The sequence below is a fragment of the Topomyia yanbarensis genome, chromosome 3, assembly GCF_030247195.1.
Source record: "Topomyia yanbarensis strain Yona2022 chromosome 3, ASM3024719v1, whole genome shotgun sequence".
NCBI lineage: Eukaryota > Metazoa > Arthropoda > Insecta > Diptera > Culicidae > Topomyia > Topomyia yanbarensis.
In genome coordinates this window covers 14364765-14390515 of record NC_080672.1, presented here as the reverse complement: position 1 = coordinate 14390515, position 25751 = coordinate 14364765, and the positions used below count along the sequence as shown (strand labels likewise).

Here is a 25751-nt window from a genome sequence, read left to right as displayed (position 1 = left end):
GACAAATTTACGCAATTAATGCCGTGATAAACTGGCATCGCTGTATGTGCCCGGTAAACCGAGTGTTTCTGCACTCTGCCATATGGTTTAATAACGCAGCGCTTGCTGCGATGTACGTTAGAGTTTTCTTTCCTCGCAAGTGAAAGTCCAAAAATAACCAGTTTTGATAGTCTTTTTGGCTGCAATCTTTGACACTTCGCCAGTTTGTGTGTAAACAGTCTTTAATTACTATCTACTGATAAATTGTACACCGATCATGAAGTTATCCAAATTGAAATTACCATTATTTCATATATTTGGTTAAGAGCCATGAGGTAAGTTAGGTAACAATAGGCTCTGTCACTATAAAAGACTCAATACAGATTTCTCTATAACAGTGTAGTCAGTTCATAGTTTTAACTGAGCTACAGTGTAGTTTCAAATAATTATTTAACCTACTAATTTCTAACACCCAATCCCTTCATATCTACGCTGTCCGACGACGGCTAAAAATTTGCATTTATTAATTTCAGTTCCTTTTTCCCATTTTCTTTTCATATTATTTCCCGTTTCGATTATGTTTCCTGTATGATTTGCATCCAAGTAGACCGGCTGCCAATAACAACAACAACAACACCAGTCTGCCAACCACCCCCGCGTTCAGGTAACCATCGAAATTCGGTAGCCAGCGTGTAGCCAAAAAATACGACTATCATCCGCCGCGCTAGGAAGCAAGCTTAGGGAGAGGGAGGACAACCCGCAGATCGTTGCCACTTAATACTGTTGTGTACGCGCCCGCGCTATCAGTGACAAATAGGAAAATAATATGTAAATTTATGAAAATTTGATAAGTTTTTCTGCTCTCTGTTTCTCTATCTCTCTCTCTCTCTGATCGCGTGATTCGTTTGCCGTTTTTAATGCTCGTTCCCTATCTCTGTCTCTCTGTGTCGTGTCGGTTTCAGTGCGTGCGCGACGATTTTTGTTTTCAGTTATGTTTTCGATGTTCACATTCGGTGCAACGTAGTAGCCAGGATTTTTATCACCCGGTTTCTAGCCAGCCAGGAAAAAAAAAGTGTCATAATTTATTTCGCTGGATTCGGTGTTCGGTTATTCGCTGGTAATTCGTTTTAAGCGCACACACGTACTCAATCGCAAGAGCGATTAAATTCAACAACAACAGTTGCTAGCCGCGTGAAAATAAAAATTTGTCGGTGAAATCTCCGGAGAGCTAAAGAAGAAAAAAAAAGAATTCGCAAAGAAGAAAAATAAATTCGATCAAGTGCAAAAGTGTGCGAGGAAAACCAAGTGATGCGGTAAATTAAACACGCGGAGTTGCGAGAAGAAATACAACAAAAAAAAACATCAACAACAGAACGACGAAGGGTGCGGCGAACCATCGAAGCAGGAGCAGGAGGCACCGCGAAGCCCTAAATGAGGGACTGTGCGGCGGCGGTGCAGTGCAGCCAAGATGAACTCGTACGAATTTAATGCAACCATGGACTGCCGAGATAATGGAATACTTCGCGGAGCTGTGAAAAATACTACAAGAGGTTATTATTTATTGCTTTCATATTTCTTTTCTTGCTTCAATTTAGCCGAGAACCGTTTTATTAGTGTGCGTTTTTTTATTATTATTTTGTTTCGTTGGCGGCTCTTCCGCATGCCATATGTGATGATTTTGGTAGGATGCGGCCTTTCGTTGGTATCGAGCTTTTCTTTTTTCATTATTATTAGCTGATGCAGGTGTCGATGAACTACAGCAAAAATCAGACATTACTACTGAACAATTTTCACAATTCCCATAAAAAAGGACACTCAAATTTTAAGTCACTGTACTCCGAACCGCGGAGGTCAATTTTCATTAACCGCCATCGTGCAAGAGAGCAAGGGCGAAGCCAAAAATAAATTTTAGCTTAAATTGATGATATTTTAATCCTATTTTGCACACTTTGCACTGCTCCCAAGGGTGTCCGAAGCGCATCCCATTCTCGTTCGCATGTCCCGCGTGATAATCCCTCCCGGCTAACTTTGTAACTCTGGTTCAGTCCAGGCAGACACCGGACGGTGGTCGCACCGAAAAACAGGAACCAAATTCGGCAAACAGCTGCAAGAGTGAAAGCCTGCGATAAAGTCGTGATATTGCAAAACATTATGAAATTGCATTTATCTCCGAACCGACGCTGACCAGAGTCTGACGCAGAGCCTACTACTACCGCCAACTAGCAACAACTTTAGCTGAAGTTTTTCCATTCCCGCCTACATGGGTCGGTTTTGAGGACCGGTGGCGATGCCTACTACGACCGATCCGAGAGAGAGAGAGAGAGAGAGCGAGTCAATTGGACCCTGCGGAAAGAGCGAGTATGTAGAATGATGAAACCAGTTCCGACCAGCCCGACAATTTCCATACGGCAGGCTGTACTTTATTGGCCACCCGGATCGGTGCGCTGCAGTATCATGCGTGTGTATGTATGTGTGTGTGGTATAGGAGTAAGTGTTTGTGTCTGGCAGGATCACAGTCGCACGGTTGAAAAAACGACGAAATTTGGGAAGGCGATTTGGTGGGGGGGGGGAGGAAAGATATTGAAATATTTTCCAATTTAGTAATAATTACACGATTAATTGAGCACTGCAGGAGATTTGTGGCTTAGTTGCTCGTATGTTCAGTTCCAGAAGTCGTGAGCTGTGGGGGCGGGGAGTTGTTTCGGTGCTGGAAGGGTACTCAATGGGCTGTTTAGATTTATGAATAATCCAACTCAGAATATCTGTGCTATTTGATACCGATGTGTCCTTAGCAAACATGGGGAAGTTTTGAATGTGAAGTTTAAATGGAAAGGTTGTTTCGGTAAATCAAGAACAGTAGGGGTCCTAAATTACTACCTTGAGGACGATGATTAACGTTTATTCACTTGCTTGGTTCATCATGTTCCGTAACGAAATATAACTAGTAACAAAAAAAAGTTGAGTTAACTTCAAAAGACAAGTTTGTGTAAAAAAAATCAGATCTAATTACAAATAAAACAGGATTTTTTAACCAATTTCTGTCAAAACTAGTGTGCAAGTAACATAATTATAAAAATAACAATCTTGCGTAACCTGAACAATCAACTCATATATGGATATGCACATTTCAATATTACATCTTTTAAGGGATCCTGAAATGAACTGTTTGGCATTTTGAAGGCCTGAAAAGGAGGTTTTTTGAAGCTCTCTTTTAGTTTGCAATTGTCTGTGCTGGAAAGATTATTCTTAGCATAAACATTAACGGAGCAACCAAAGATGAAATTGTACCTCTGTTTCACATGTCAATTTAGTCGTTTAATATTTGGTATTTCCTAACTTGAAAGATTCAGTTCGAAACTCATTAGTTAAATTAGTTTGCAAAAGCAAGATTTGCGATCCCAAATGAAACTGTTTGTTAAACCCACGGTACACCAATTAAATAGTTTCGTGGTCAGCCGGTCTTCCTGCCAATTTTCAGGGCAGCAGCTGGGGTTACAAAAAACTCGATAAAGGATCTTCCAGTCAACTGTCTCGGTTACGCTGTTTCTCGTGGCTATTCAACCCATCTTTCGCATGGTTCCGAATACTGTAAAGATCTTGTTGTGCGCCGACAATATCCTTTCTTGTAGTATGGGGAAAGACAGACCAGCAGAGTCGGAAGTATTGGATTTACGATATCTGCAACGATCCAGCATCTTCTATTGCAGCCCGAACGCCTTCAGTGCGCCTGGTCAAGCAATCACGATAGATTGAGTTGCTATACCGTCAGAAGTACGCCTGAGAACCCTCGGTGTCACCCTCGGTCGATCACTCAACTTCAAAGCTACCCCGTGGTCAACGCGCTTCTTTACCACACATCGGATCCGCAATTATTACTTCGCGACTTTTGTATGGCATCGGATCCGTTACAAGGGGTGGAGATGCGGAAGGCCTCTTCCAAACTTCTACATCCGAACGCGACTATCTGAACGAAAGTGGTACGATCACAAGCCCCAGGTCATTTGGGACATCAAGAAGTGCGTAAAAGCTGGAGATCCCTCGAGAATTGTTTGTAGAGTTATTGAAGAGATCCTGACAAATCATTTCAACCGTTCAACAATCATCTACACTGATGGTTCGAAAGACGAACCCGCGGTAGGTGCGGGAGTATTTGGAGAACACTTCCAACAGCCATTTGGCCTTCCACCGCAGTGCAGTGTCTTCTCGGTAGAGGCATTCGCAATAAAAACAGCGCTAACAGCAAACAACGAGGTAGGCGATTTCGTGATCACGTCCGACTTGGCCAGCTGTTTATCGGTAATCGAAGCTGGTACATCCCGGCACCCGTGAAACCAGGAGATTGAAAACCAATCAAGCTTTGCTGGATTCCAGGTAACGCAGGTAATAAGGAGGCCGACAGACTCGCAGGTATATCCGTTCCAATATCAAAACAAACATATCCGACACCAATAGTTCAATCGGTGGCCTTCCCTTCGCGAAATCAAACTTGACACGGCAAAGTGGACAGACAGCGAGAAATATGCCGATCAAAGAGTGTACACCCGGCTATAAATAGGTCATACCCGATCAGCCGTGTGGTGGCTGAAATTTCTCGCAGTATTTCAGCATAGAATTGACCCACTGGATTTTTGTTCCCTATGTCGTGAGAGGCGACTAACCACAACTCGTACTCACAAATTTCCTATCTCATGCCTTCACGTGAGTCTATAGATGACATTTGATCGTTAGACCGGTTTCGGCTCGGTGCTCACAGTCTTCTGCTGTAGCATCAGAATGAGAAGGTACCAAAGAGGGGCTCCAAACCCGAACCGTAAAATTTATGCCCCAATCCGAGGTGTGACGCGACCCGTGCCGAGAGATGAATAGCGGGGGTGGCATCAACACTTCGAACCCCAACCATCCAAGGACTGGGACCCGAAGTGTTGACAAATACCAAGCCGCGCACGGAGCCTGTGGGGCACCAGGGCGTACCCCACAGTATTTTTGCCCTTACCCTGTCAAGCGGGGCTCTAACAGGGTAGACTTTCTTTCCCTAGCTTTTCGTGGGAACAAAACGGAAAATACTAAGAACACTGTAAACATGAGTTTGGAGGAGATTGCGGCGATGGAGGTGGAAGAGAAGTAGGATTGCGTGAAAAGCAAACTTGTAGAACCGCTGAATAGCAGTTCATTGGAGGATGATGTGTCCTGCACTTCGTCCATTCTCAACTCTCCGGACGAGAGACGAGGATCGGGCAGTGTCCAAGGAGAACACAGACCAGTCCGGCGGAGCAAACGGTGGGTCGAAGGGCTCCGAGAATAAAACAAGAGGAACAGAAAGAACTCATCACTAAGGAGGAGCGGCGAAGAAACGCTATGGGTGGCTGCTGAGAAACGGACACGGAGTCGGCGAACAACAACCGCAACCGAAAAAAATCAAGAGTCGGGATCCCAGACAGAAACTATGAACTGAGCAGTGCCCAACCTTCAGCCAAGTCGCGCTCGATGGCCATCATCCCGGTTGGGTACCCTGCGAATACCCTCAGCCATGATCAATAGCATCATGGAGCGGAGCTCAAATAATATGAGACCCAAGCTTAGGAAGTGCACCTACAATCAAGAGTATCTCAAAATCGCCTGTGTAGACAAAGATACAACTAAGTGGCTGCAGAATGCCACAGCTGCGATCAAGCCCTGGGAAGGCGCTTCATTGGAAGCCGTTGAAGCGTCGCAGATTCCAAAACAGGCGCTTTACATCGGGTATTTCCCCGACCACATCGAAAGGTCCGATGGGAGCATACTCCGCAAAATCAGAACAACAATTTCTGCACAGAATGCTAGAGGTTCGTGAAGAGAACTACGGTCCTCTAAACGGTACAGCTCCTGTTGGCGGTAGATGAGGCTACAGTGAAACCGATAACCTCCCAACACAACCAGCTGAACTACGTATTCGGTAAGACTAGAATGCGCCAGTTGAAGGCAGGCCTGGTCTTCGCCGAACGTGGAAATTCTAGGCAAGCATGGACTGTAAAAGCTCCTGTGGGTAACCAAACACGGATCACCTCACGACGGACTTCTGATCATAGCAAGCCTGCAGCAACGGTAACGAGTGCATCGGTGGTGGCCCGTTTCACGAGCAATACACAAAAGCACCCAACCGTATGTGGATTACGAACTGATACACAAGGAGAGGATCGGAAACCTCCCGTAAGGGAAGGAACCGAAGCAAATACTGGACCAGAAAAGGCCACTGGAACAGCACACAGTCTGTGACTAGCCGTCGGTACAATAAAGAGGACGAAGCATTGGTCCCAAAAATCGACGGTAAAGAATCATCGAAAAAATGAGCAGCATTCGATGCATTCAAGTTATCCTCCACCACGCAAAAAGTGCCACAAGCGTTCTTGCCCGGAGGTTAACCAAAGAGCGACTAGACATCGCTCTTCTACAGGAACCGCGGGCAAATAAGCACAAAATTATTGGCTTAAATATTGTAACAACCAGCCAACTCCAAGAGCTGCAGTTTTGATAAACAGAGCAGTAAAATTCTCGCCAGTTACTGGATTCATTCAACGAGACATCGTTGCAAATACAGTGGTGGCACGGACGGCTAGTGGCAAGCAGGAGATTGTGATCGCATCTCCATATATCCCTGGCGCGATACGGATACTGTCCCACCTTTTGAAATCGATTCCCTCATAACGCACTGCAGAAGTATAAACAAGTCCTCCATTGTTGGATGGGATGCCAACGCACTCTATGGTATCTATTAGGATACCTTTAGATTAGAAACTTTCCAGGGGCAGTTTGCCTCCAAAAAAAACCTTATAAATACCCACTTTCCTGGGTCAGTTGCGATAGACAGATCAGAATTGTGATGAACTCTGTCCTAGAAAGACTTGTTAGGTGTCCCACAAACTAGCCTGTCAGAATTTTACACCATCTCTAATTAAATACGCTATCAACACCTTCGAAAGCTACAATTCGCCGGCTTTGATAACATTCTTCCAATATTTCTTCAAAAATCGATAGCCATAATTCTTCCGGGTCTTTTAAATATCCTGAGGTCCAGTATTATTCTAGGGCAGAATAACTAGGATAAGATTTTTTTCCAAAAACTGGAAAAAATGACTTCACTCTTCCCAAGCCTTCTTGACCTATTAATTTTATATCAACACTTCTGAAACTGATGGAAAAATTACTGGATCACTATATTCTTCATTGCTAAACGTACATTGTAAACAGATTCCACAATCGACCTCTCGTCGATACAACCAGATTCACGCAATAATCGACGAGTATGACTGAGGTCTTCTAAGTCAAAGTCAGCCGACGAAGAAACCCAAAATATTTTAAGCAGAAGGAACATCTTATCGTCAGCGAAGCTATCTTGAAGTAAATTCAGTGCGACATGCATATACGGATGAAGTAATAAAGTTGAGGACTAAAAGTAGCAGAGAAATCCACTAGAGAAGCAGAGCGCACTGTACCAACTTAAACCGGTGTTAGACGACAAAGGCTTGTTAAGGCAGGGCAGCCGAACAAGTAAGGCGTTCGACACCCATTTTCCTATTGTTCTGTCGAGGGATCACCAGGTGACAATGCTTCTTGTGGATTGCTATCAACGGGAATATCGCCATGCAAACATGGAATCGGCATTTCCAGACTTCGAATTGTACGACAGGTGGTCTGAGAGTGCCAATGCTGTGAAATTCGCAAAACTCAACCGAAAATCCCATCGACTTTGGCACGACTAGCTGATGGCTGATCGTGTCCTACGTTGGAATAGATTACTTTGGCCCACTGGTGGTGAAAGTAGGAAGATCAAGCATCAAATGATGGGTTTCTATATTCAGCTACCTCACTGAACTCACTGTAAATTTGGAGATCACATACAGTCTATTAACCGCACCCTTTATATCATGTATCCAGAGATACCTACATATCCTGGAGTGGTTAACCCTTCGAGTTTTGCATAGACAATAGACCAAACTTTCTTCGAGATTGCTTCGAGATTGGGATTATCGGCATCTTTAACTAATACCTCAACCAAATGGAACTTAATTTCACCCTGAAGGGCTGCCATTAGGTGGAAACTGGGAGCGACTAAAGAGTCTATTCAATCGTCGCAAGAACTCGTTCACCGGATGACCCGTGCACGAATTCGCATAAAGAGAAGATTCAACTTTGGTTTCAACCGTAAACGTTGTCGCTGAACGTTTTAAGTATCGGAAGTGTGAGGAATAGCCAGGGCAGTCTATTCCGGAGTTCATCGTCGCGCTCATACAGTTTTGCTGCCTTCCCGTCTATGCTTCTTTTTTGCCGTAGTCCAGAATTAGAACCTGCGGACAAAACTGTTCACAGAAGTCGATCTAACGTTCGAGAAACCGTGCCCTCCCGGAAAATATCGAAACGCGAGTCCAAAGTAATGCAAGGTGCTATGCTGAACCTGAATTCGCAAAAGATTCCACAGAAGCCATTCCGGCGGATATAGGAGAAGCTAAAGCTATAAGATATCATATAACGTGTCAATCATGTGTCGACCATCAAAGAAACAGAAAGTAATCAGTCAGAATTGTGTAGCAAAGATGTCGGACGCAACGTATAACTGGAAGCTAAATCTAATGTCGGAAAAACGTTGAGTCGGCAAGGTATCCTGAAACTAATCTTGTAGCCTTGGAAGTCCCAAGGGATAGTTCGTGGAGTGAAGTGCACCAGTTGAAAGTGACAGGCTTCCTGCAGTTGAAAATCGAAGGAACAACGGTAACATCGAATGATACGTATAGGGGAAAGATAAGTCATGTTACGTACCAGCAATCTGGAATTAATCCGGAAGATGAGTTTAAAGTAAAAGTTAATTATGCTTGAAAGTGAAAGTTTAGTTCATGTCCGCTTACAGACGTGAACAAATCTTATAGCTGTAAGTTTAAAAATATAATTATTCTGTTCGAATATGTCTTACAGAAAGGTAAGGCTAACTTGACCCATCATCTGAGCATTACTCGCTTCCTCTGCTAGATGATATTCTGGCTAGTCAGGCAGACTTTTTGGTATTTTGAAAGATAGATCCCAGGAAGACATATTTACAGGTCAAATTATCGAATCTTACGCAGAGCCTCTGTACGAACACTTATCGAGGATTGCTCAACTAAACCCGAATGCCGTTTCTATGTGAGTTCCGCATCTTCATTGTTTCAGTTCATAATTGATCAAATTCTGGTTGGAACGGAATTTGTGCCCAATTTAGATGATCTTGCGGTCTCCATAAGAATGAAAGAAAAAATAACTTTGACGTTTTAGAGCGATTAAAGTATAGATAAATATGGAAATATCCTGATTTTTTGAATACGAGATCAATCATTGGGGCTTCCAGTTAACATCTGTCGAATATTTAGATACACCAGCTTATCGAGATGAATGCCAATTACAGTCTTTTCTAAAACTTTTAAGTTATTAGCTTCGATTTTTACCAAATTTTTTAACTGAAATCTATCCACAAGGTCGTATTTACACAATGAGTATGAATTTTAATGGATGGCAGCAAGTTTTATCAGATATAGTAAAACTTAAGGTTTCATTAGCGGACTATAATCATCACCAGGAAAAAGCAGCGAAAAAGTATAAGACAGCATCAGCGATAATCGATCCCTGAAGACAGTTCCTCCGATTGGGCATCATACCTGCGTTGCTCAAATTGTTTTTAAAGCACTAGGGAACGTACCAGTGCATACCGAGTAAAATTTGATCTTTTTTGCGCCAATTGAAAGACAATAACTTTTCGTGTGAAAATGTGAGTTTTTATTGTCGCAGTAGCAAATTATCCGGACGCATTTACTCATATGAGCGATAAATGCAATGCCTGCTAAAAAGCAATGTTGGGATGCCCAAGAAAAGCATCCAGAAACGAACTACCGTCAGTTGGCGATTGATGGAACTAAAGATGCGCGGGATTTTGTGCTATGTGCTCGCTTTCAAAGGTTTTCCTACAAAGAAGAGCAAGGGGTACTGGTCTGCCCTGCCACCGATAATGGAAGTGTTTCCGAAACATTGGGTGGAATTGCTTTCGGTTCTTAGATCGTCGAACCAAAAATACTGCATGAGGATCACGTTGGAGATTTCTTCGAGAAACACGTCAAGACTACATCATATGCATTTCAGGTTAAGAAATGTGCTGATACGTCTTGTAAGAATCGTGGAAATGTACGTTCACCAAGCTCCATCTTCAGTCAAATAAAATACCTGAAGGAGGTAAATACAGAAGTTACGGCGATTTGTGAAAAATGTTGTTCGAAAACTAGTAAAACACCAGATACGATATCTTCTAGTAAGGTCAAAGCTGAGCGACGATTGAAAGGAAGGCCAAAAAATAATAAATTTGAATGAATGTAGTATTTCATTATTGCGGGAATATCGATTTACTTAAATATATTTTCAAAAAAAAAACATGTGCATGTTCTATTAGGTATCTCTTGGCTGATTAAATGAAGACTCGTCGATGAAGACACTAAATAAGATCTTTGCAGATTCATTCTCTTATTGAAACGTGGTGATCCGCCATGGTTTATTTTATTACTCTATGTATATGTTTTGAAATATCTTCTATGCCTTGCCGGTATCGAACAGTTTCTTCTACCAGCGGACATTGAATGACACCCCTGGAAATCCAGAAAGAAGCAATCCTACATTCAATATAGATTTCAAGTCAAATAACGCAATAAACTCAGTCTTGCTTCTTGGGAACATTCGTAAGATTCTGACTCTGCCAGATTGCAAAAAGAGTTGCAACAAAATCACATTCGATTCAATTGAGCCGAACAAAAATTTGATCCTAGTTTACTCTTCGTATATGACACATAAACCCTTAAATTTTTCGGAACCAAATGTTTTAAATTGCGCCTATCGGACGTGATTGCCTAGATTTCCTATTTCCCCCTTAAACAAAGCACGGCAACATTTACCCCCTCGGCAGACAGGCCAATGACATACCGCTACCCATTTGCATATCAATCAAAAATTAAAACAATTTATCCTTTAGAGCCATTTTCCCTCCACATGCCTCCAGGAGCTGTGTCATATTATTTCCCCTCGGGGCAATTTACACAAAAAATTAACATAAAACAGCTATTTGCGCGATAGTGTGATGAAGTTATCCCTCGCCGAGTTTGTCTTCCTCATTCTCCTTCTCTCTCTATCGTTCCTGCCGCATGCCCCGAGGCTTTTTCCGTCCTCCTGTCGGACGTGCACTTCGCTCAAGTTCACCCAACAGGGGGCACCCGATCGAGGCTATTGATTCTGGCACCTCGTTTGTTCCTGGCACAGTCTGTTTCCACTGTGCAGCAGGAGAATTGCAGTGCAGTCTATGATTTCTGTCGACCCTCCTTCGCTTGCTTCCATACGTAGCAACATCGCATCGGCAGCAGAATGTTGCAACTTTCTTCAGCCCCCTTCCCGAGAAACCCTTACGCCCTGTGTTAAATCTGATCGCACAGCTGTTCCCACTCCTTCCAAGGCTCACACCCAAATGGCACTAAAATGGCGGTGCTCTCCAGTCAGTTGTACATCGTCGGTTAAAAAAGCAGCCAACAGAAAGGCTGAAAATATACTCACAAAGCATATAAAATTAAAAAGAAAAACATAAACTCAAGCATCTGTGAAAACAAAACCGTTTCTCCGTCTTCTTCTTCTCGCTTCGCTCAAGAATCCGCAGCTTTCATCTGGGGAATACTAAATCTTTCTCGTCCAACCCGGCCAGGCTGCAAACATCCCAGGCAGGCGGAGAACGCCACCAGCTTTTCTTCTATTGTTTTTTCGACTTTTCTTAATTTTTCCCGATTTTCATCCTTGCATCGTCGTTCTCCGCTGCGCCGAACAGACGGAGTAAATATTTGGCAACTTTTGCTCGTTGCTCCCAATCCCAAGTCTGGTGCACGATAAGCAGTGGAAAAGTTTTTTCCTTCTGCCATTTTTCTTCATATTGTTAAAGAAGCAACCGCCGGGGCTAACGTTCGTGGTCATTAGTATCGCCACCATCCGCCACCAGCTCCCTACGCCGCCGAATCCCGAGTCCAGTCGAACAATAAGATTCGTCGTCCACTTTCCTTTGAAAATGCACTGCTCTCTTTACACCTTCATGCAGAAACTTCGTCTCGTGCAGTGTACGAAACGAAGAAAAAAAAATAGTCGCGTTTGATGCTGCTCGGAAAAAAGAGCGTTTAGAACCACCCTCATTAGTGCGGAACGGTGGCACACGAAAGTCAAAAGTGGGCTTCACGGAACACTGCTCCAGGATCAAAGTAAGCTGCCGTGCCAGCAGCTTTTAATTATTTTTCGGTGCGAGAACGAACCAAAACGCATCACTACTGGCTATACATGGGCAGGTAGGTAGCTAGCTAACACGTATCCTAGTAGGTCTGTGGTAGTTTTGCGCGCTTTTCACCGCCACTCTTGCCGTGTTGTCCAACCGACCGACCGACCGACCGACCAGCAAAGGCCTACTACTATGTACTGCTTTCAAAAGGTTCGCGTTCACGGGCGTAAAGAGGCGCCCTTAACCTGAGCCGGGATGATTTTTCACGGATGCTTACTTTAGGTCGTTGTGTGAGAGCGCGGGAAAATTTGTCACTTGCCGAGTGTGGCACAAGTGGATCACTCCTTTTTTATGTTGCTGCTGTTCAGTTTCACGTTTGTGTTGTTAGACATCGCGACGAGAGCGGCAACTGATAGTGGTTGGCTGGACAAACTCGTCTGAGATCTTTCAGATGCACAATGCGATGGGGGTGAACGATTTGAAATTGTTCCACTGAGTGTGGAAAAGTTTCGCGAAGGCTTTTGAAAGTTGAAGAACCGAGTTGGGTAATTGTGTAAATTTCTCTGATTTTGGTTTTTTAATTTGGAATGCTCAAACAAGACGGTATCGTCAAAAGATATACGGAATTGTCCCGAATATTTTCTTATCCGATTCTCTATTTCAGTTGGACCAAATAATGGAAATTCATGTCGATATTTTCGCCTTGAATTTTGCTAATATTTTAGGTCATACTTGGCAGGATAATGTCCTCTAAATTGTTCTGTGATTATACGTAATTCTTTTCATTTTAGATCCATTAGTATTTTTAGCTCTCGTTGCATCTGGATGAATGAATTTACTAGCTTGTCACCTACGTTACGCTAGTCGCTGGGTAGTAGCTATCTTGCTCAAGCTAAAAGATCTAGTTTGACGGTACAGATAGATATGTCTAGAAATGATTCTTGTCCTTCAAACCATCCGTATAGAATAATATTGTTCCTTGAGGTAATATGGGACCACCTACACCCCACATCTGACGAGCTGTTGTCAAGACAGGGTTTAGTTTGAGTTCTTTTTGTTATACTCAGGTGACCATTAAAATCCCTAACAAATTGCAACTTATCTTTTTTACTCCCAGAGAACCAAGTATCGCATCTCTCATAACCTGTTTGTGCAATGACGGTGGATGAAGCATGGCTTCCATAACTGGAGTGAGTGTTGACGTTATAGCACCAGTGATATAGAGGCAGGCTATATGGGTATTAGGAATATGGCCATCATTTGAATCCCATGATTTGCGAAGAAACAAGGGTAAAAGAACACTCCTTGCGCCCCTAGCATATTTTAGTCCTGCCAGTCACTCAATCCTAGGTACGGATTAACACCTTGACTTGAGGACTTCTATTTTCAGTCACCTCTTATGATATGGGAGCAAGAACCCAGTGGATCAATTCTTCGCTAAAATACTTCGAGATATTTTAGCCCGCTGGACGCTAGTCCAAAACTGTGTAAGTGTAGTGTTGATAATTAAGTTTTATATACTATTTCGAACACTAAAAAGCTCCAGGTTTATGGTCATACTTTGAATCCCTCTAAAAGCTGTTCGGCAAGATATTCGGTGAGGAGCAACCTGCAGTACAAAAACCGGTTAAAAATAAATAATTTGTTGCCACAAAAATTCGTACATCATATGTTCAAGATTAAAAGTCGGTTAAAGAAAACTACTTTGTAAGACCGGATATTTTTTCCGGTTTTTATACTGAAATTCGTTTTTAAATGGCTCTTACATCGGAAAGCCCCGTCCGAAGCATATTCTGTTCTTGGGAATTTTATTTTTCGGTCGCTCAAGTTAAAACCATAGAGCTATCTCGGTCGGTAGCTAAGAAGCCTGTACCTGATATGTTGACCAATTTCACTGTTTCGGACAGTGACAGTGATGGTGTTATAGCTCTTTTTTCGGATCCTACCAATATCTCCGGAGATAAAACCTTGCTCGGGGATACAAGGTGGTACATTTGTACCCGGGTTATTTCCCCAGCCGTCCACTGTTCACGCCAGTGTTGGCCTGGATCATGTCAACACGGTTCCAATGTTTTGCGCTTGTATTATGTATGATGTGTTACCTTTTCTAGCAAAATAAATTGTTTTATTGAATGACTTGCTCAACTTTCACTCATTGCGTATAATCAGCTAGAAACGGTACGAGGGATCGTAGAGGAAAAAGTTTCGCTTACCCAGGAATAATCACTTCGTCCAGGTGGGGTACGAGAGTGTTTATGGATCTGTTTCAAATGATTAGATCTCATGAGTCAATTGCAAAGAAAGTCGCCTTAGATCAGTCATAGGTAGGTGAGGAGAAGATCTCGCCCTTTATCTATGAACTGTTAGCAACAGAAAGTTGGCATTTCTACTCTCCCTATCAAAATCGTTTCAATCGGACTGATGGTCCCTTTCACTTTGGTTAAGTTGTCAATGGTGAATATAATGTGATATGAAAATTATCATAATCATAATTAAAATGCATCCTAGACTGTGCATGTAGTGTTCGAGAATTCTATGATTCAGTCGCAGCGAAAGCCGTTGTAGTGGTGTAGAGTACCAGTAGAAATAACTTTGATTGAACAACTGCCAAGAGGCTGAAAATTACCAATATTGGATTAAACAAATAATTTCATATGCATAAATAGCGTTTTTAGCATTTAATTGGCATATCGACGATAGATTGCTTGGCATATTTCAGAAAGCACGTTTTAGTTTATCCCTGCGCAGTTTGTATGCCGTATATGTTGAGAGATCATGAAGATTTTCCAAACAGCATGAACTTTTCAGTGTTGTTACAGCATGAACCACGGTACTCGTCGTACTTTCCACAGCAGGACTTATTACTACAACTGACGACTGACTGGTTCAAATGTTTATAATTGAGGCAGTTCATACGTTTGCAATCCAGAATTTTCATCGGTTGCAGTAATGGGGCCCTAAAACAGACAATCCCGCACATCCGCTGATACTTACACTTCCGGCTCGCATCGGTGACTACTCCGTCAATTTCAACTTCGGGAGCATGAATGTAGACGTAGTAGTCTGTGAAGAGCTTGTAGCAAACAGTATCGTTTGCCTGCTTTCAACTTGCTATCACGGTCCTGAGTTTTTTTCCGAGCAGATCTTTGTTCCGCCAGGTCCTTTGAAATTTTCTTGAAAATAAAAGATTTGGTATTATTTTTGTGCCGCGAAATGTTCTACAATATAACCGGTCGAAAATTCTGGACAATGTTTGAGTCGGAACCCTAGAGACGATTTTGATTCGAGCTCAATTTGATCGTTCCCTGGGAAACCATCGACTTTTCAGGGGGATCGCTCGTCATACGGGGACAGCATCCGAGCAGACGGAATGGTGGAAAAAGTAGACTTATGCTAGTTCCGGTGTCGAACGATGCCCCGGCTTTAATTTAGACCCCACATCGCACGCTGCCTCTGGAATATTTCCGATATCTTCACAAAACTCGCGCATTGATAGTTTTTTTAGCTTTTCTCAACTCAGCGTTGTATGAGATCTGACCAGTTACAGGTAATCTTCGCTTTATTGAACAGGCGCCTAACTTCCTTCATAAGTGTTCCTAATTTTCGTCCCACCAAGTAGGGTTCGTCGCGGTGCGGATGTGGGCGGTAAATGGATAGTCCGCACCGCAACCGCAAAAAAATAATAAAACCGCACCGCTTACCGCAACCGCATTGCATTTACCGCACCGCACCGCGCGGTAATGCGGTAAATGCGGTAAAAATATTTTTTTTTTATAAATTGTGCTGAAAAATTATTTATTTGTTTTGTATAGTCATATATAGTAAAATGTTAATCTTATTTACACGAAAATTATCGTTGACGGACTCCTCAGAACATTTATGAAAATATTCAACTTTGCAAGTTTGATTAAGAGGGGTAAGGGTTTTGGCATGAAAAAAACAATTTTTATCGATTTTTTTTAAACTTTGCGTGAAGCGAACTGATCAAAACTTTTGTACATTATAGTGTATCATTTCAAAAACATGCTGTAATTTTTCGATGCAAAAATATCGACAGCTTTTTGTAGAACGTCTCTGGAAAAACATGATTTGCGGTGTTACCTGCCATTCAAAAAGTACTTCACCGATTTCTTTCAAACTTTGTATATAGATTCTATGTAAAATTACCTAACCCCTACGTTAAAGTTTCAACATAAATTTTCAATTAAGGCAAAAACTGTCCAAACCATGTAAAATTTGGCATCTGGGTTAACTTTGACACTTGTCAAAATACGAAGGAAGACCTTAAGGGAGACTTTGAGAAACACAAAAAAATCGCAATGCCCTACACTAACTTCGAAAGCTTTATTTTCAAAAAGTTACAAAATACTCCTAACTGAAAAATATTCTTTGTTAATTTGGTAGAAAATATTCCCAGTTGGACGAACAATGGACGCGCGCGAAAAAAATTCTTTCAAATTCGTTTGGTTGGTGATGATAATTACATTCTTTGGATTGTTTTTAAGTCGTAGTATCATTAGTTCATCTCTAAGTTCTCCAAATTAATCAAAATTCACAGTTGAGAAAATGTCATCGAAAACGATTCATAATTCCATGATTGCCAAGAGGAATCAGGAGAAATGATGCATTTTGTAATTGGATTTGACAGTAAAATTCAATTGTTTTTCAGTGATTGGATTTTGCGTTTTATGTATTTGAAAATGTTCGTTTGTAATTTTTTTCTTTGAAGTATAAATTAAATAGTTTTCAAAATATGTCGTAAAAATAATGGTGCCAAATTATATTGGACACAACTTATAGATTTTATTTCTTAACTAACAGTATGTTTTATCATATTTGAATGGCCAAAATGTAAAAAATCAAGTAGCGATAGGTCGAATACAGATTATATTCGAATTTCTTTTAAAATCATTGTCAAGTCTATGGAAATTAGAGCAATTAGATGTTTATCATGTTTTTCTATTGCAGGGTAATAAATAAAACTCGAACGTTCTGACAAAGAGATGTTCCAAATAATAACATTGCTAAGCATTCGTTCAGAAAATAAATCTAGTTGTGTCCTACTCAAATGGCAAAAGTCACAGTTTTAATTCACTTTTTAATGCAGACTGCAGACTTTATCAATTATTTTTTGAAGTGCGGTTGCGGTAATACCGCGCGGTAAAAGCTCATTTCCCGCACCGCATCCGCGGGAAAAAGTGTCCCACCGCACCGCAGATTTTGCGGGGCGGGTGCGGTAAATACCGCGCGGTTGCGGTAATTACCGCAACCGCGACGAACCCTACCACCAAGGTACATTGCGACATGCACACCTCATTACTACAGGGCAACTGTCATTATAGGCGATTATGATCGTCTTTTGTAGGGCATTTGCCTCGTTATCCAGATCTGCTGGAGATTGGATCTTACTTTCCCTTCTTTTCGAGCGTTCCAGGTGTGAGCTGAATACATACCAGTTTGCTTTCCTTAGTTCCCTATGGTTTTGCACTGTAAGCATATTAGCTTCAATGGCGAACGTTATTTGTCTTTCTCACTTCCATAACTATATGTCTCGTGGGAACACAAGAGTTTCAGAACATGTTGAATCAGCTTAAAGCTAAAGCTAGTTTCCATGGTTAGTTAACGACTGAAATTTACCAAGATTGGCTCCAGTAGAAATTATGGGCTCTGCATGCCCCTTACTTAGTCAGCTTGATGGTGCTAAAAATCTGTCGCACCCTAATATCTAAAATTGCCATTACAAAATATGATGACGGTAATCACGTCAAAGGCAATGGGGTCATTGGATGAAGTTTCGCTCGAGTTTGCGACTTTTTCAGCACTTTTCGTACAATTGTTCGATGTTTGGGAATCATATTACAGCACCGCATTTCGTTAAATACCATTCTCAAGTTTGCATAGCGATGTGAACGATGATACTAATCCACAAGAAGCATCGTCGCCTGGGGATCCCTTTGCAAAACAGTAGGGATACAGGTGTCGAACGGTAAATATGCTCGACTGCTCTGTATTAACAAGCCTCTGACGTCTAGTACTGGTTCAAAGTGGATTCCTCTGTTTGACGGGAAGGCTACTGTTAATCATCCATCGGTATATACATATCGTACTGTATTTGCTTCAAGATAGCTTCGCTGGCGGGTTGAAGTTCCTTCTGTTCTATTTTCATGAATATTTTTGGGAGTTTCTTCGTAATATTATTTAAGTAACGGAGCACAAGGCCATCATTCGAAGCACTGGGACAATGGTAACTGTCAGTTTAGATGTTTTATTACCGACATATCGACGAACGCATCTCTTCAGCCATGGTGGTGATTAATTTTACCGAACGGAGCCACTCATCCTCCTGTAGGCAAAACAAGTTCAATCATCTAAACCACTTCATTTTTACGCTGGAATACAATCCACTTCCCCACTTGGTTTCTTTATCGACAGGCTTTGACTGAGGAAGAACCCACCTCTATTCAGTCATGCTCGTCGATTGTTACAAGAATTTGGTTGTATCCGGGAGAGGGCGCTTGTGGAGTCAGGGAATTCTATATAAAATTCTTTAGCCGAACTCCCGAAGTAACATTCTTGTTACTCTAGCTTCAATATTTCAGCAAGGTCGCTAGAATGCATTGGGGTTTCCGTTGGCAAACGTCCGTACCGTAGATACATAGCACACGTGGTACTTAGTTTCATTGGCTTCGTGTAGCTGAGTGTATTTATAAGTTTCAGCGGTTACCTTTTGGAAGTAGCATGTGTAGGATGCGCATTGTAGATACGAACTCCATCATTTTGACCTACTTAATCCAGAAATCAAAGGCTCCACTTTGTCATCCTTGATGAGAAGAAGTGATAAATAATACCGACCGACCGATTCTGTTTATTAATACCTGCACTTCTTTGCTCATTCGTAAGGAGAAACGAAGGTTATCCAGCCGTGGAGTCTATATCATCCCCTGAAACCCACTCAATCTGTCGCTGCCACGTCAATTCCGACTTTGGTGGCAGTGTCCCAGATTACTCAAAACTTTCCTGTGCTTTCAGCGTTGGCAACTGGCCCCAAAGAAAAAAATTCTATCCGGGTCACCCTCGATTAGCTCCTCCGTTAAACTGAGATGCACATACCCCTAGTGTTGGTATTATTGGATTTGACTAAGAAGATTCTCTTTCAGATCTGAATTATGTTGCAGTTAACGCTATAGGCATTTTAACTAAGAGACTACCATGGGATACTGTCCGAGAGAATAAGCTGTTCATACTTTCACAGCATTCCTGTTTCGAACCGATCTCTAATGCATTTCGTAGTACTGTCTACTGGGCCCATCGATCTTCTGTCGACAAAGATGCGTTTGTTGGAGTCATGATCGAAAAAAAAGTTTTCATCGCATCGTGAAGTGTAAATCCGACTAGCTATCGATCATATAAGCACCAGCTCACTTTTCTCAGCTGTGGAAACAGATCCGTCTCCTTCAACGGCAGAGCTAAGCGTAAATTGTCGATCCCGATCAGTAGCTTACGATTAACGTCCCCGTAGCTTTGTATCAGCATCTGCTTCAGAAATTTTCAACTACTTCTTCCACGTGGAAATTTCGGTTTAGAAGGTCCCTTCCGAGTTTTCGAATGGTACGTTCTGTGAGTTATTCACATGTAGTAATGTCCTTCCAACATGTTTTGAAGCCAATGACCGCTGAGAAACAACGCCTCAAGGATAACTCATTGTACTCAGGCTGAGAAATCCCAATGTTCAGAATGCTCACTATAACAATATGAGTGCTTTCTTTATATAGAATGTCTAACGACTACTTTGAACGTTACCAGCTGGAAACGTTGGTGGCTGGAAACAATTTGTTCGTTCAATAATAAACATCTAGGGTAGTTCATCGTTTTGTAAAACCTTCACACGTCGTTCATGGTAAAGCTGATCATATCGTTCCCTGTTTACGTGTAGCCGGCGAAAGCATTCGGCTTCTAAGAAAAGCTTTCTGGCCCCGAAATTCAGGTACAACAAGAAAATTTGAACGTAGTTCACCTGGGTTCAATTCCCAACCCCGCACATAGGGTTAGAGATTTTTCTAAAAAGATTTCTCTAATCCGACAAAGAGGCGAATGACCCTAAGGTTAAAACCTCTATAATGAAAACAAAAAAAAAAGAAAATTTGAAGTTTGCTTTAATACTATAGATTTGAAACAAGATTTCATTTGCAAAAGTGATAATGAACTTAAATTTCTTTCGTATGATTGATTCTATATGAATATTGTTGTATTTATTGATTCAAACTGCATACACAATTGTTCAAAGTTCCCCGGTTCATTATCGCCCAAAGGCTTTCTAACCAACACTGTACATTTTATAAAGAATGAATGAATTTAGATGATATCCCAATGGAAAGTATTCCCAAGGTAACATTCTTCAAAAGTACGGCGGTTTCCGTAGAAAAAAAATCCTTGGAAAAGGTCCAATAAGGACCGAAACGTTGGAGAAAGAGAAAAACCCTCTATTCGGTGATATGTGGAACAAAAATAGTTTATCCAAAAATGCCTCATATAATGTACTGAAATTCAGATGGCGGTGATCGTACCTCTGCCACTAAAGCGAGGCACTTGCGCCGAACCCCCAAAAAAGCTGAAATAGCAGGAACCATCTCCAATTTTCTTAAATATTGATAATAGGTTAAAAAATTAATAATTAATTAATGGAATACCTTCGGAAGTATTCGAATTACAGCAAAATACCAATTAAAATTTAATGATAAACTAGATGAAATTAACAATTTGACCAGTTGTACTTCCGTTCAGGCCCGATGAGAGGGGGGTTCAGCCGGGGCAATTGCCCTGGGGCCCGGGTCGCGTTTGGGGGCCCGAATTTTTATCCGGAAGATGGGTGAAAACGTCTGGTATTCATAGAAGAGCAAGAAAAATAAGAATTGTAATTTCTTTGTAATTATTCACCCTATTAAATTGTCATATGATGAAAGCGGAGAAAAATTTGAAAGACATTTTAATCTAATAACTTGAGAATTCGAAATTGTGGATACCAGAGCTTTATTTTATATTTAACTTTTTTCCTTTTTTATTTCGACTATGTTAGTCACATTTTCTTTTTACATTTTAACGACATTCAAATAGCTAGAGATTACTGGGTAGGGAAATTTATGAAAATTAGAGCCATAGTACTCACGTGAGAGCAAGGATGTGAAGTAAACAGATCGGAAAACTAGAAGTGGCAGGGTCATTAGAACAGGCTTAATATCGTACGGGCTTAATCTTTGTCTTCTGTTAATGATGGTCGAGCTTAGGCAGTATAACTACGAATCACCCGAGTTCACTAACATGTGTCCTGGTATCGATAGACGTGACCAATCTTTACCGTGACAACCGACGATATATTTAACATTTGTTAAAACAAACGTTCTTAGAGGAGTTGTCTACTTTATGTACTAGGTCAACAAAACAGAGTTTTTTGTTTGAATTGGCAGAATACTTTACAAAACGTTCAGAAGCCAATTCAATGTATTTTCTAAGAGAACAGCGCCAAACAGAAATGCAAGCACACGGACGTATCCGTCCTCTTCTGTGTTCGTTTCTTTACTGGTGGAACCGGTTGTTGGATTGCAGACACTGGGAGTATTTTATTGAGTGAATATTTGTTTCTGTAAGATCCACAAATCTTGGTTTTGAAGCTTTTTGTGGTTTGGCATAAGATAATGATGTGCTGTTAGCGGTTATAGTAGGCGGACTTTTCTTAGCTACTTCTGTACAATGTTTTAGGTGGTGCAGTGTTTTTTGGAGAATTTGCGCATAGGAATCTGCCCTGGGTGCATAACCGGTGTTGTCCGATGAGATGTTCCATGTTCGGTTAATATGCATAAAATGGTTTTGTATAAAGGAATTAGTTTGTTCACAAGCATTCTCACCACAGGAAAAGGATTAGAATTACCCTGGAAAATGCGAGAGTGGGCAGAGATAAATCGTGTAAGCGCACCTGTTTAGAGCCGTTGTCTATATATACGGGGATGTTTTAGTTAACGTTGCCGCATTCGTTGGCGTGTTGTATGTTGTTTCGCGTAACGAATGACTGTGATTAATGTTTTATATGGTGCAATTGTAGGATATTAGCTCCTGCCACATTGAGCACCTTTTTCACTTTTAGTAATTGTTTCACTTCTCGAATAGCTGGTCTCAAAGAACATTTCCAAAAAAACAATAGCAACACAATTTATCCACAGTGGGGCTAGTTTTTGCAGGGGATCTATGGCGGAACGATTTTAGCTTGGACTCCGGGAGGGATGAGAAGGTAGACTGACCTTAATTAACCGGTAATTGAAATAAATTTTTATTTGTATATTTGTATTTTTATAGCACGTTAAAATAATTTTTCGCCAAAAATGCTTTGTGTTAAGATGGAACACTAATTTTGGGCGTCGCTAGAGATGTTTGTGATATCCATAAGAAGCCAATTGCTATGTGCCAAATAAGGAAATCAAATCAGTTCAATTCAGTCACCAGTACTAGCAGTCGTTTGCCCGCTGTACTCGCAGTTGTTTTATTTGCGTTTAATTCCTTATTACTGCGTTCTGTGTCATTTTTTGTCTATTACTGCATATTCCAACAGCGTATTAAAAACGACTTCTACATTAAAACGTCACATTCCTTTCCAAAAAAACCTTCATAAAAGCTATGATTAGAAAATTTTTTCGGTTGTTCTATATTTTTAATCCTACAACGGTTTTGTGGGGTACATTTGTACCCCAGAGCTATTTGCAATCCCTGTTATTCCGTTACGGTTTATTTTAACTGCAAGCAAACTTTATCATAAATCAATTTGATTATTAAACTTCCATTAAAGCTGGTGCAACCTATTTGTTTCACTTAAATAACCTAACAGTGCCTGCTTAAAATTTGTCTGGGGTACAAATGTACCCCACAAAACCGTTTACGTTAGTGTTTTATCATGTGTATATAATTCGGAAAATTTATTATATCTTTTTTATAAGCAAAATATCGATACATAGTAACTTGCGTGAAATTGTATAGGCTTCAACACTGCTGAACAATTAAATCTGTTATTTGATTTAATAATGCTACTATAGCAAAGTAACTAGAAAAGGCGCTTGGATCGTAATCGTATTTTTTGGTTTTGATGTCAAAATATGATTTGTATATAATATGTACTACGCACCACTCAATTCCTCATCTTCTGTAGCCCAAGTTCTGGAACGTACAATGCACTGGTCTGTTCCTTCATCGCCTATTTTAACTTCGTTACTGCATATTGCTGTATATTTACTATTTGTATTGTATTTGTATTTGGTGTTCAAACAAGCATCGGAATAAATGCACTTTTTGGTCGGTTTTTGAATTATTTACTATTTGTTCAAAAGGCAATTTAATAATATTTACAACGCCGTATAGATAGTAAAAATCGGTTAGAAGCTTCCGAAGTTATAGCAATATTAAGGTTAAAAAGGAATGTTGACGTATTTTTAGGACAAATTGTATAAAAATGAAAATGTGCATAAAAAAATTGCAAAGCACGATTATTTTTGAAAAGGCTGCTTTGATTGGCTTATTTTTGAATAAAACTATCTAATTTAATTATAAATTCAATAAAAACTAGGCATATTAGAGCGGTTTTAATTCTGGGGTACGAATGTACCCCACAAAACCGTTTACGTATAGAAAAAGTTACGAAACCGTTGTAGGGTTAAACGAGAATTACGAGCTGAATTTGCTACCTTATTCTTGCTAACAACAAAAGCTAAAAACTGCTCCACCGCTACCAACAGATAAATCTACCCGTGTATCATTTTGTCTAAACCACAGAAGCAAAATATCGTAGAGGAGCCCGGGGCTAGTTGGCGGTTGAGGTAAGTTGGCGGAATCCCTTTTTCTCTGTTTCAATTAGACATATAGCGCTGGCTCTTCTTGTGTACCTCAAGTTAGGTAAAACCCGTTATCCAATGTGTTTTTGTTGCAAAACGATTTGTTTGGTGGAAGTTGTGGGTGATATTGTGTTTTCGAGTATACCACGTAAATGTTCTAAATTTTAAATGCTTTGCGTTATTTAGAGTGATTTTAAATCTATTTCCCGAATGATTATATTTTTCGATAGCGCGTGAAAAGAGCATCCGTATAGATATTACATCTATCCACAAACAATAGTATTTTTTAAATAATTTTTAATAAAATATGCGGTTGAGGCAAGTTGGCGGTGCTGCACGTGGGATAAGTTGGCGGTACTATTTACAGTGCAATAAAATCATGAAATATTTTTATTTCTGGAATTCACTCCAAAGTAAGAAAATCTTTTTCTTGTGTATCTCGCCAATGTAGGAGACATTTATTCCGGCCAATTGCATAAAAAATTTCTTTTGTATAGGGAAAAATTCTTTTGTATAGGGAGTACGCGTCAAAGTCAAAATTCCGGGGTATTGAAACTGAAATATAATAGCAAATGTCGGTTAATATACAGTTTTCTCGAAAAGACATTCAGCACGTTCCAAAAGGACCCTTGAATTGAATCTCCATTTGATTGCTTAGTTTTTGGCGTATACTCACATACCGCCAACTTACCCCGGGGCCGGGGTAAGTTAGCGGGTTTTCCGCGTCACATATTTTTGTCTCTAAAAATGGAGACAATGCATCAAACACTTTAAAAAAATCGGCGATAAAAATTGAAACCAAAAAAACCCCGCCAACTAGCCCCAGTCTCCCCTACTTCAACCTACTGTGTCGAACGTGAATAAAAATGAATGACGATCAAAGCGGAAAATGGCCGTACTGTGGTCAAACCGTATTCCTGTTTACTTTTCGAGGTGTCCCTTAAAATCACCTGTTGGAGAAGTTAAAAATATCAAATTTGCAAATGGAGGTAAAGATGATCAATGTCTATACCTTACAATTTCATAGTTGGACATAGTGTACTGATTATTTTTCAGACTAATAATCAAGTAGAAGCGTTTATTGTGCAAAATTAAATATATCATTGAATGTGGCAACATGAAGTCAGTACCTCTGTATATATAAAGGCGATGACACAAACGTGGTGCGAATACACGGATTATCTCCATATACCTCTAATAAGGTTGTTAACCATTGTGTACATTTTTAACAGGGCAAAAGAGTACGCGGGAACCCGCTAATTGAAAAACACGTAACCATAGCAATTTTAGCAACAGCAACATAGTTTGATATATGAATGAATATATACAAGTCCTCTAATCAAGATTCAAATAAGTAAGTTGAGAAGGGCCCGTCAGTAACACTAGCCTTGGGGCCCGCCGCCGCTCTCGACGGCCCTGCTTCCGTTTGTTAGCTCTACTATGATGTCTTTCTGTATGCTGTGTGTCATGGTTATTTTGTAATTTTAGCATGATCGTTTGTTTTAGTTATACAAGGTTCAATCTTATGGACATTGGTCCTATGATCCGGGTTGAAAGCTACCTACGATTTTTTTGTGTTCTATAAAATGTGGAGCTTATATTAATCTCACAGATCTCAA

General features: G+C 40.8%; 1 protein-coding gene across 8 annotated transcripts in view; it reads left to right on the top strand.

The window, feature by feature from the left end:
• LOC131688976 (teneurin-m) overlaps positions 1 to 25751 on the top strand; it is a 573241-nt gene that overhangs the window by 22103 nt on the left and 525387 nt on the right. Inside the window, exon 2 of one of the 8 annotated variants that reach the window (XM_058973672.1) lies at positions 587 to 1529. The exons of the other annotated variants lie outside the window; for them this stretch is intronic. Coding sequence (XP_058829655.1) covers positions 1448 to 1529 — 82 coding nt within the window. The 5' untranslated portion in view covers positions 587 to 1447. The remainder of the gene's footprint in view (positions 1 to 586; positions 1530 to 25751) is intronic. 8 annotated transcript variants of the gene reach the window in all.